The following is a 12030-nucleotide window of genomic DNA, read 5'->3' as shown; positions in this document are numbered from 1 at the left end:
GCTTTATGGTTATGTTTCTGTCTCGCCGTCACCGATCGCAACTGCGCCTTTGGGTACGCATCGTGGCAGTGTGGCATCAGAGTTCACCGCCCTCCCCGGAGTCCTCGGCCTGGAGTCCAGCTTTGGCCTACATCGATGCGCTCCGAATGTCCGTGGTATCTGTTGACGGAACAGGTAACCTAAAACGGCCTTGTCATGGAGTGATCGTCCTCATATATGAGCCGTCCGCAGGGGCGTAATTTTGTAGTCATTTTGGGGAGGGGGCGAAGAATTATGAAACTTACTCCCAGAATTCGCCGACAAACGGGTTTCTGCCCGGATTTGGCCCACTTCTCCCACAAACTTGGCGGGGGGGGGGGGGGGGGGGGGACTGAAGCTGCCCGAACGCATAGGAAACTGCATCCCTGGTTCATTGAAAATGTCACCCATTGTCCGCGATTTTCAACCAACTTCCTCTGGTCACGATGCGAGAACCCGAGAGTGGGGAATTTGAGCCCTCGATCGGATACGTTTAAACAACGATCCGGCGCTTTGCAATGTTGAGCACTTAGTCTCGGTAAACTGTGACATCGTCACGTGCATTATTTCCAGAATGATTGACAACACAATTGTCCCTGGAGTAAAATCGTTGACGGCAATAAGCGATTAACTTGGCATTTTGGTGTGATGTGTAAAGTACTTGATATGTTACCGAATGCTGCTCATTAAATACATTCAGCTGGGCGGTTCATAAAATGCGCTGGGCTATAACTGCTCCCCCAGATCGTTCAAACGTGGCGCTAATGCGGTGCTTTATCGGAAGCGCATGGATTATTATATTTCGGATATAGTAAGCGAGCACCACTCTCATTGATTTCTGAAGAAGTCCCCCATATATTCTTGGTGCTTTGTGTAGCTTGTAAGCCAGGTAGATAGCGAGTTGAATGTGGGCAAGGTTGTAGGTAATCAGTTTAGATTTCAAACTAGGGCTCAGTTTAGGTTTGTTTCTAAGGCAAAGCAAGCACCATGTACACTCCTCAAGTTTCATCAGTGTCCTGGGACTCATTTTCTGCCAGAGCATCCCCAAGAGCATCTGGGAAAAAGTCCAAGTCTGCCATCAAAACTCCAGGATTACTTCGCTCATCGTTCACTGCCAGGTATTTATGACACTTATTTGATTCATTCAGTAATGTGTAGATGCATTCCGCCAGCTCCGGACAATTGGACAGACAGAGGTAAATGTATTCTGTGCATCAGTGTTAGCATGTCATTTCCATCACTATTGAAATATGTGGAAAGGGAACTGATGTTGGTCCTCACTTATGATTAAGTTAATGATAACTCAAGACTAGGGTAACTAACCCTGCTGCCCATGTGGATTTTATCATATAATAGTTTGGTTGGAGTATTGCTAAATAGGATCAGATTTTGAACTTATTGTAAGGATATGACCAAACCAATCTATACTAGAGATTCCCAGCTGGGATACTACATGTTAGTTAGGAATCAGATTGTGTTTTTGATCAGCATTATGTGGACTGTATCTGCCACTTATTGCATTCAAAGACTGGCTTGTAACACATCACATCAGTAGAACATATTGTAGGTGGGTTTAGCTTTGCCAAAAGCAGGGTGCAGGGATACTGTATGTAAGCTTTGTTTCTGGCTCATTATGTATGAATGTTTTTATGACATGTGGATGTTATGGTGCCAGTGATGAAGCATGTTCAACTGTGACTTGAGGATATGTCTTAGTTGTAACCCACTCGCCTAACTGCAGATTCCTGCAGTCACTACTTGTTTCCAATAACTGTTTGTTTTCAGCCCTGGCCTTCATGCATCCAGGATAGTGGAAGAAACTCCAGAATATATTTTAGAGTCATTGGGACCACCTCTTCCAGTCTTGGTTACTGAAGTTCTTGCTTCATCTGATAGTAAGTATACTATTTTAAGAAAAGGGATATAATTTAAAATTCATTTTTGTATTTTGTTACTGCTCATACTTGGTCCAAATACATTTAAAACACATCTGACATTACCATATTTTCATGTAATTCTGGGTGCAATATCCTGTTTTAGCTGACATATGTAACAAAGTTTAAGTTAAGGATTGTGTGTTGCATTGGTTTATATGACCTTAGTACTCATTTTGGTAATTGCTATGTACCTTGCATGAAAAACTAAGCTTTCCAGCTACTGGTATAGTATGCATGCACAGGAAGGCTACCCATAACAGTGTAAGGTCTAAAGTATTTGTGTTTGATTGACATTTATATGTATATGTATAATGTTTATATAGCAGATCTATAATGTGACTATGTGATATGGTTGCTATGCTGGGATAGTCTGCCAACTGCATTGAGCAAACAGAAATCACATCATCATAACATGGCAAGGAAACTGCTGTCTGAGGCAGTATCATGACATTTGTTGCACAATGCAAGTTCTACACCATCATAGGGTTCATGGGCTATGGCCAGTGCATCCAACAGCATGGACCTTTGGGTGGCAGAGTCAATGTCCAGGAATAAATCCATTTTCAGGAAGGGGCAGAATCCTGATTGGGCAATGTCTTGATATCCCATGTCTGGTGTCGCTGACGCGCGCCCGCCGCGTCTGGTCCGGCAGGAGGGGGCGAGGTGAGCGCCCAGGTGTCGGAGCGCGGCTGGTGCTGGCTAGTATGCGGCCGCCGGCTGCTGGTGTGGCGGCTCAGCGGCGCCGACGGGCCGCGGCGCGTGGCGTTCTGCCGCGAGCTCACGCTGCCGCCCAGCGACCTGGCGCACAGGGCCGAGCTGGTCCAGGTGAGAGCTGGCGCCGGCGTCCTGGCTGGGAGCTGGACTATGTCCGGGAAGATTATCATCACCAGTGAACTGAAGGCCGTGTCACGACCCTCAGGTCACCGTCCTCCATGCAGTAGCTGAGGGTGGTCTAGTGATCACGGAGCTGCTTGCAGGGTATGATCGTCGCATGTCCTCATCCGTGAGCTCTCGTGTCACGTGGCATTCTGTTTGGTTTTCGGCACGCGTCTGTACATCGCCACCCTTGCTGCATTGCACTCGTTGCACTCTTCACCTGTTAAAGATCATGGTGCAGCTGCTCTGGATTGTTCTGTGGCACTTGCAGCTGCTGTTTGTTCGCAGGTGCTGGGCGGCTCGGAGACCCACGTGCCGTGCTGCCTGGCCGTCTCGCCTGAGGGCACGCTCCGATTCTGGCCCAGCGTCATCTACGAGAGCTCCAGCATCGAGAGCAGTGCCGACCTACAGGTGAGTGGAGCACGCGTGCGCCGTCACGCGTGGAGGGCGGGACGTCACAGAGGTGGCGCGGCCGGCGCATGTGCTCAGATGAGACGTGTAGTTCGTGGTTGGTTGCGCAATTCGGAAATGGAATCTAGGTCTTGGAAACGTCTGCCGCATTTTAAAGTGATGGGCTTTGGAAGGGGCATGGTGCGTGTGGTGGGGTGTTTTGTTGAATGTACCGTGCTTGTTTTTTTGCTCACTTGCGGTCGTCGGAAAATCCGCATGCGTGGTTCGATTAAAAGATTGTGAGGTTTGATGGCTGGGTAACGCTGGCCTGACTCTGGCGAGACCGAACGCCCCTCCAAGTCCCACGCCGCAGAGTAAGCCACTATCGTCACACGTCATGGGCGGCGTGGTTACCGCCTGTCACGTCCTATGTATCGCGCGTCCGCCACGTGCATCACCCGTCTGTCGCGTAGTCTGTCAGGCGTCATCGCCTGCCACCTGTCTGTCACCCGTCTGCCTGCCTGTGTCTGTCTGTCTGTCTGCCTGTCACCCCGCCTGCCACCCGTCCGTCATCCGTCTGTCATCCGTCTGTCACCTGTGCCTCCGCCACCCCCGCCAGGGCCAGGAGTGCGAGCGGCTGGTGTCGCTGGGCGAGGCCGGCTGCCTGCTGGCCACCACCACCTCCACGCTGGTGCTGGTAACGTGGGAAGGTGGACTGGCCTGCCGCCGCCTGGCGCCGCCGGCCGGCCTGCTCGGCGGCATTGGACGCCGCGTCTCGTCGCTCATCTGGGGCGCCATGCAGGCGGCAGGCTCGGAGGAGGTGAGCGCGCGCCCGCCACGCCCGTCCCAGCGTCGGGGCGCGGCCGACGCGCAGCGCCGACTGATACACACCGCCGCCGGGGGCTGTGCTGGTTTCTGTGTGTTTTTAGGGCGTTGTCATGCTATGGATCGTGCTTGTAATTTCCTGAAGTGTCACTGTCGGTTTAGCGTGCTGCGTAAAGCCGGGCCTTGTGCGCTAAGGTTGTTCGATTCGAGGTAGATAAAGCTTGATCGTTTTGGCGCCAAACGAACGCAGACGTCGGCACTCCCCAAAACCTCGACTATCATCATCAAGCCTTGCCATTTATCGCCACCTTGGCGATGTGGTGTAGGGAGGGCTCCGTGGGCTGACACAGCGCCCTGGCGTGACCTCCCATGCCAGCCGTGGCACGGACCAGGTCGGAAACTGTCTGAAACAGCACCCAATCCCCGCGGTACGGCCGCATCAGTCGTCGGCGCCGGTGAGAGCCGGCTGGCTGTGCTGCTGCTGTATGTGACCGGGCCGGTGAGGGCCGGCTGGCTGTGCTACACTGTGTGTGACCAGGTCGATGTGGGCCGCCAGCCGCTGGTGTCACTGTGTGCCGCGCCGCCTGAGGAGGGCGCCGACGCGCCGGCCGGTCGCACGGTGTTCGTGTTGACGGCGCGGCACCTGCAGCGTTGGTGGGTGGATGCCGCCAGCGATGCCGACCGCATGGATGCGCAGACCGACCTCGTCCGCTTGGCGCGCGACCGCCTCCTGCAGGCCGACTTGGTCAGTAGCCGGCACGCGGCGGGGCGAGGTCGGGACCCGCCGCCGCACCGTGCTAACGGGCTGGCCGGGCGGCCGCAAAACAGGTCATGGCTACTGACAGTTTCCTTAAGAAATAGTGCGTTGTGCCAGTCACCTGGCACGATTTATTAACAGACATGCCAATGCCTGTGTTGTCCTGTGGACAACTGGACATTGACCACGTACCGTTCCCAAACCAACGTACGTAAAACCTATGTTAAGAGGGCTGGAATCATGGAATTCTTGCTGTAGTTATATATGTGTGGAGTGGCAGCCAGTTCGCGTTCGTGATATATTTGTAATTGTCAGCCCATCTTTTCGCTTCGTCGCTTTTAGGACACGGCATTTTCGAATATTTGTTCTCACGTTTGCCGCGTGGAAACTGTACCCGCTAAATCACGGCTTTACCGCTTAATACCATGGGGTCAGAGCGCTGTATGCCGAACACAAGTTGCATCAGTGGCAATACTCTCGTTTCTCTGCCTGTGTGGGTTTTAAAATGTGTCTGTGACACATGCCACTAACTGATTAAGTAACTGAAAGGCGCGCGGGCGCTAGTCGTTCTGTTGTTCACGTCAAGTATGTGTTTCTGGCGAGGTTGCTCTCTGCTTATGCAGCTTGTGCTTGGCCAAGCGTTTGTCACACCACTCGCCGGGACCAGCCGCTGTGCGCTGCGCACTGAGCTCGTGCTCAGACGTGACGGTGTCACGCTCGGTTACAGAGTCGTGAGACCAGCAGTGCCGACCAGCTGAAGGTGACGCTCCGTGACCTCTGTGTCACGCGCCACGGCGTCCTGGTGCTCATCACGGCCCAAGACCCGCCGCCGTCCGGTGCCACGCTCCTCGCTCTGGGTGAGGCCATACTCTGCTCTGGGCGAGGTCACGCTTCTTGCTCTGGGTGAGGTCATGCTCCTCGCTCTGGGTGAGGTCATGCTCCTCGCGTGATGTCACGCTCCTCGCTCTGAGGTCACGCTCCTTGCGTGATGTCACGCTCCTCGCTCTGGGGTCACGCTCCTCACTTTGGGCGAGGTCACGCTCCTCACTTTGGGCGAGGTCACGCTCCTCGCCCTGTGTGAGGTCGCGCTCCCCGCGCTGTGTGAGGTCACGATTCTCGCTCTGTGTGAGGTCACGCTCCTCGCTCTGAGGTCACGCTCCTTGCGTGATGTCACGCTCCTCGCTCTGGGGTCACGCTCCTCACTTTGGGCGAGGTCACGCTCCTCGCCCTGTGTGAGGTCGCGCTCCTCGCTCTGTGTGAGGTCACGATTCTCGCTCTGTGTGAGGTCACGCTCCTTGCTCTGGGCGAGGTCAAGATCCTCGCTCTGTGTGAGGTCACGATCCTCGCTCTGTGAGGTCACGATCCTTGCTCTGTGCGAGGTCACGCGCCGCCGCGCGGGCTCCTACCCGGCAGCCAAGCGGCGTCGCACCGCAGAACAATCCAGGCTCATACCGATACTCAGCAGGAGATGGACAAGTATCCAGAAAACAGGCGGACGATGCTCCGTGACTGGGTCAACCACGAACCTAAACGCAAGGGTGACAAGGCTTAAGAGCATCGTGTGCGAAAAGGGCGCAGCGCACTGAGATCACTGCTGCCGTACCAACTCTACCACGAAGCATTTCATTGTAGACGGCCTGGATTTGTCTTGGACAAATCTCTTCGGGAGTAAATAGGGAGCGAGGTCATTTTAAAATGCCATCTCAATAGTTGATCCCGAGGAGATATTCGTCCGGTGCGCCTAGCTCATCAAAACATGGCAAAAATCGCAAATAGGAGATATTCATGTTTTCTTACAAAACAACAGATTGTGCACACAATGCCAGTAATAGCACTTGGCAGAAGCGAATTCAGAGGCTAGCGTTAGACAAATTGTGGCGACCACGTCGCTCGAACCAGCTGCAATACCAATGTTTGGTACGCCTGGGTACTGTTTTTTTCGTCAACAAATGCATGCTGTTGGGTCAGAAATATAGATATATGACGAGCTGAGATATGCCGTTGACACAGTGCGATTTTGAAGTGAATAATGGTGGACAAACATTCCTCAACAATATGTGAACTCGGAATCATTGCTTCTGATCACGTGGCGATCCCACGGCCTGTATCTACGAGCTACACAGATCAGATAGAAAAAAAACACATTGGCCGCTTTTCAACATATGGCATGCCAACACTCACAGAATAAGCATAGCGACTTACGCATTCACTCGCGCCACCGGCCGCTCCCACAGCAGCAGCAGTAGCGTGTGTCCGTGCTGCGGCACTCCAGCAGCACGTATCAGACGTTTCAGTTCAGTGTCTCTCCCTTCGTCACACGCGCCTCGAGGTACTCGATCTTCCGCTCCAGCTTGGTGAGCTTTTCGTTGAGCACGGCTAGCCGAGACTTGCAGGACAGGTCGAATGAGTTGAGGAACTCCGCGATCTTCTTGATGCTGTTGGTGATGACCTCAATGTACTCGCGGTTGGCCCAGTCCTGCTGGATCTGCATCTGTATCGCCTCGCGGTGGTTTGTGGCCATCCTCTGAAGGTCAGGGCAATATGACGGGGCATTGTCAATGCTCGCTGCGTTGGTTCACAAAATACGATCCCCACACACGTTATATCTGAAAGTCGCACTCACGAATGCCAGAACATGTTTGCCTCAAAATTATCTTGTTCATGCATGGGTAAATCCCAGGCAAAGCCTTTTTATGCCAAGTTGGTTGTCTAGTGAAGCCTGGCTAGCTGAAACTATACTTATAGATGACTACTGCCATGCCACAGATTTACCACACCAGCCCTGATCTAACATGTGCCCTGGTGGCTGGTTGAATACCCTTTGCTTGGGTGGGGGTCAATTCTCCCCCTCCCCCCCCCCCATAATGTCTCAGAAACAAGAGAGCCAGAAGCACCAAATTCACTGGGTGTGTTGGCCAGAATGTGAACTCACTTATTTCAAAGTTTGGAGTTCATAGGGTGTGTTCTTCAGGTCAAATGAAGTCAAGTAAGTTCACACTCCAGGTTGGTGTCCAAAGTGTCCCCAGAATTCAGATACCTGTTCTAAGAAAAGGCCACTGGTGCTCACTTAAGGTCAATGACCTTTTTGACCTTTGCAGGTCATGGTGACTAAAACCATACAAGACTGTTTTGAGTTTGGTGTGGCCATGTCACACTATTCAGAAATTATTCTTGAAAACCCCTTGGGGGGGGTCAAATTTATCCCCCACCTCTTTTGAGTACATGTTCATGGAATGCATCATTATTCCCACTCAGAGTGGAGATATGAAGGCTGCTTGGGATGATGATTTTTCAGTATTTCTGATCACAGTCAAACTCAACTCATGCCATGCTGTATGTTAACATGTGGGGGTCACTTTGACCCCCCCTGCCTGAGCATGTGTTAGTAGAACACTACTACATCACACCACTCAATTGCATGTCATGTGTCACAAAAGCTGGTTTGTTGTTATTGTTCAAACCTGTAAAAACACCAAGATACCATTGGTTGGACAGAGTCAGTATCCAAACAGTACCAGGTGCAATTTTTCTGCAAATTGTACTTCAATGAGTCTGGTTATTCCTACTGGGAGTGGTATATATTTATTAAACCTGATTCCACTGGCACTAGTAATCTGTTGCTGTTTATTTGGGGCCACCACTATAAATCATCAGTCAAATTCACGGCAGTCATGTTTGATGTATGTACCAGCCTCTGGCGCCATTTTGCGCTATTGGAAATTGTGCTTCCTCAGCACCAGTGGTCACAGCTAGGTTGATGAAGTTTTGAAGACAGGCATGTGGATATAGGTGATTGTGATATGAAGTATAGCTTGGCAGTGAGATGCAAATCTATGGAGGATGCTAATGTATGAATACACAATATATGGCTCAAGGCTGGTTTTCTGGTTTTATATCTGTGGTTAGTGTTTCAGGTGATATATGTTAATAACTTGTGTTGAAGCCCAGTGTAGTATCCCATGCTATAAAGTAAGCCTTAGTTAAGGCATGAACATTTATCTCTTTGTTTATTTGCATGCTGATTATCCCAATTTACTTGGTTTTTGTGTGACCAAATGTTAAATGCTCACTTTCATCTTGTGAGCAGCAATAAGTTTAATGGCATATATTCTCTTGATGGCAAGCTCAGTTTTATATTTACAGTCATAATCATCATGTCACATATCCAGAATTCTGATTTTTTCCAGCTTAAGGTGTTTAATCAGATGCATTCTCCATTGAAAACTTACCTTATCTTGAGACTAGCTCCCGGACTGACAGGAACCCCTCACCCCTCAGATGCCTGTTTTGACTTATATTGTGTGCAATGCAGTCCCGTGGGGTTTCTTGCCAACTTCCGTATACCCCCACCTGATTTAACTGGTGACTCGGGCGTCTAACCGCACAGTGGGGTGACAGTTGATGATTTCGCCCGCCCTTGTGTTCTTAATTCCAATAATGGCGCGGTGTAGACGAGATCTTCAAGAACTGGAGCTAAAAGACTGCAAGGAATTTGCTTTTGCTTAGTTTCGTACGATTGTTTATAATCATTCGTGCAATTGATGACTTTTCCTTTTTAACTCAATTGATCTTCTGGTTTTGTTCCCAGAAACCAAATTTCATATACAGGCTGCGGGGTTATATCAAACGGTTTGTCCCTTCATTTTTGCACACGGTGGTGAAGTAAGGTGGTCCGCCAACAGTTTTCCAATTGTATTTTGGCTCAAAGGAATGATGGTGCTTATTTTAGAAAGCAGCTTACCTACTCATACATCCTAAACAGCCGAAATTCTACCACTGTCTCATTTGTTGTAGGCTGTAGCACCATGAAATAAAACAGTTTTTTAAAAGTTTCGGTAAGTGGTGCTTTTCGAGAAAGTCCCGACTCCTTCAATCCCTTTGTGCAATCCAGGCAGCGAAGCAAGTTGGTGGCCAAAGTTAGGCGTGCCGCAATGCTTGACACGGCCGTCCTGCCCTTTGACGTGATCCGACCTTTCTGGCAGCCGCTCCCACCGGCCGCATGCCATGCCTATTACGGGCAAATAGCGAGCAAATGAAACGACTTGTACCTACCCCGCCACGGTTATGTTGATCGGAAGGCGGGCACTCTTACCCATTAACCTATCAGACCGGAAAAATCCTCAAGAGTCAAAATAAAAATGACTCCGAATAATGTTTGAGCGGGCATAGTTCTTTTGTGTAAGTTATTTCACACCCCGGGTTGGTGAAAAGCTGGAAGTGTGTTCACTTTCAGCTCTGTTTTATCTGCACTTCCTCGCTCTGGTCGCCGTCCCTGCCCCTCTAATGAACAAAGTGTTGCTGGAAATTTGAAGTGTGAACTGGAAAGTGGAGAGTGGATGTGTAATACAAACTAATTCCTTTGCCTTTCGCATTGCGAAGCACCTACCACATGTCGGGGGCAGCAGTTGGCTGTGCTGCACCGCTGTACTGTCTCACGGACCGAGCTGGACTCCGACGGTGCTCGGACAGGTGCGGTGGATGACGTCAGCGCCGGCGGTGCGGCCCATTGGTCGTGGTTCGATGTCATCCCTCACACGCCCAGCGGCGACGAGTGTGCCGCCGAGCTGAGGATGCTGGCTGCCGGCGACAGGGTGTTCATCCACGACCGCCGCCAAATACTATGCGTCAACAGTGAGTGCCGTCCATAACAGACGCCGGCTCACAGGTTTTCGGTGTGTGGTGCTGAACGGCATGTGCCCATATGGTAGTTTCAGTGCTCTTTGATGTATGTGCCGACAGTCAGAAATGTTGATCGCGGCTGCTGGGCTACGTGTCCAATCTGATGGTTGTGGCGTTTGTTGGTGTTTGACCATGCTAGGGAAGCGGTGCTGGTTAACCGTCCATCGCTGTCCATCCATGCATCCACGTCCAGCTGCTGCCGGTTGGCCGCGATGCTGGTGCGTGTGCCCTGCCACTGGCGGCGTTGAACCCTGTGCGTGTGTCGTACAGTGGCGCCGGCGTCGGAGCTGAAGGACGCCGTCCAGCTGTTGCCGGTTGGCCGCGATGCTGGTGCGTGTGCCCTGCCACTGGCGGTGTTGAACCCTGTGCGTGTGTCGTACAGTGGCGCCGGCGTCGGAGCTGAAGGACGCCGTCCAGCTGTTGCCGGTTGGCCGCGATGCTGGTGCGTGTGCCCTGCCACTGACGGCGTTGGACCCTGTGCGTGTGTCGTACAGTGGCGCCGGCGTCGGAGCTGAAGGACGCCGTCCGGCTGTCGCCTCCCGGGGAGCGCATCATCGGCTGGGGCCTGGGCGCCGACGCGGCCCCGCTCGTGCTCACCAGCCACCCGGGCCTGCTCCGACTGACGGCTCGCACCGCACCCGGCGCCGACCACAGTCAGACGTGCGTCGCGCACTGACTACGCGTCACGTCACGTGGTGACGCCGCACTAGACGCGTCACGCGGTGACGCCGCGCTAGACGCGCCACACGCTTACCCCGCGCTAGACGGGCCACGCGCTCACCCTGTGCTAGACGAGCTACGCGCTCACCCTGCGCCAGACGCGTTACACGCTCAACCCGCGGTAGGTGGGCCACACGCTCACCCCGCGCTAAACGGGCCACACGCTCACCTCGTGCCAGACGCGCCACACGCGCCACACGCCCACCCTGCGCTAGACGGGCCGCACGCTCACCTCGTGCAAGACGCGTCGCACGCTCACCCCGCGCTAGACGCGTCATGCGCGCGACGCCAGCCGGTGTCGGTCAGGCGTACGCCACTGACGGCTTTCCGCAGCTGCCAGTTACGCAGGCGGCTGTTTTCGTGTAGCTAATAGGCGCCGCGGCAGCAGTATGCGCTGGACTTAAGCGGGGATCAACATTCTTCAATTGATGTCACATTCACCAGTCGGGTTTGTGTTGCCACTGCTTGCCGCAGTGTTATGTTAACTGATCGGAAATTTCGAGTTTGCATATTGATTTTATATAAATGCCATTAGAATGTGTAGCTTACTCTTTCGTTTTGGAGATGTGCTGTCACAATATGGACCACCATGCGTTTTCGTCGTAACTGCTCATACCGCACTGTCGCTTGACTTCAGGATGAATCTGTCGCTGCTGGGTCTGGATCAGACGGCGCCGCTGTCCCAGTCCTTCAACGTGTCCTTGACCCAGGTCGACCTGGAAGAGCTGCTGACATCCAGCTCGGATGTCAAAGCCAAACTGCGTGCTGCCTGCATTCTCTTCTGCAAAAACGATTTGGTGAGTGTTGCCGCAGAGCAGGTGAGCTTGC

The 12030-nt window shown here is 52.5% G+C and overlaps 2 protein-coding genes across 2 annotated transcripts in view; one reads left to right on the top strand and one right to left on the bottom strand.

Moving 5' to 3' along the window:
• Positions 1-768: 768 nt before the first annotated feature.
• The window catches only part of LOC119094570 (nuclear pore complex protein Nup133), a 12665-nt gene continuing 1403 nt past the window's right edge, over positions 769-12030 (top strand). Inside the window, exons 1-10 of the mRNA XM_037217630.1 lie at positions 769-1136; positions 1804-1913; positions 2608-2780; positions 3120-3242; positions 3841-4041; positions 4603-4791; positions 5531-5660; positions 10273-10434; positions 10977-11142; positions 11840-11999. Coding sequence (XP_037073525.1) covers positions 1006-1136; positions 1804-1913; positions 2608-2780; positions 3120-3242; positions 3841-4041; positions 4603-4791; positions 5531-5660; positions 10273-10434; positions 10977-11142; positions 11840-11999 — 1545 coding nt within the window. The 5' untranslated portion in view covers positions 769-1005. The remainder of the gene's footprint in view (positions 1137-1803; positions 1914-2607; positions 2781-3119; positions 3243-3840; positions 4042-4602; positions 4792-5530; positions 5661-10272; positions 10435-10976; positions 11143-11839; positions 12000-12030) is intronic.
• LOC119094029 (putative protein BRICK1-B) lies at positions 7063-9118 on the bottom strand. Its single transcript, XM_037217093.1, has 2 exons — positions 9033-9118; positions 7063-7327 (listed from the first exon to the last, which is right to left on the bottom strand). Exon 2 carries the CDS (start codon positions 7322-7324, stop codon positions 7094-7096), a length of 231 nt encoding a protein of 76 aa, XP_037072988.1. The 5' UTR covers positions 7325-7327; positions 9033-9118; the 3' UTR covers positions 7063-7093.

Source organism: Pollicipes pollicipes, unplaced genomic scaffold, assembly GCF_011947565.3.
Source record: "Pollicipes pollicipes isolate AB1234 unplaced genomic scaffold, Ppol_2.1 Scaffold_4002;HRSCAF=4701_pilon_pilon_pilon, whole genome shotgun sequence".
Taxonomy (NCBI): domain Eukaryota; kingdom Metazoa; phylum Arthropoda; class Thecostraca; order Pollicipedomorpha; family Pollicipedidae; genus Pollicipes; species Pollicipes pollicipes.
The sequence above is the reverse complement of the archived record's forward strand: the minus strand, read 5'-3'. Positions and strand labels throughout refer to the sequence as shown.

Coding starts and splice junctions, on each gene's coding strand:
- LOC119094029 (XM_037217093.1), bottom strand. CDS start 7,324: ATGGCCACAAACCACCGCGAGGCGATACAGATGCAGATCCAGCAGGAC.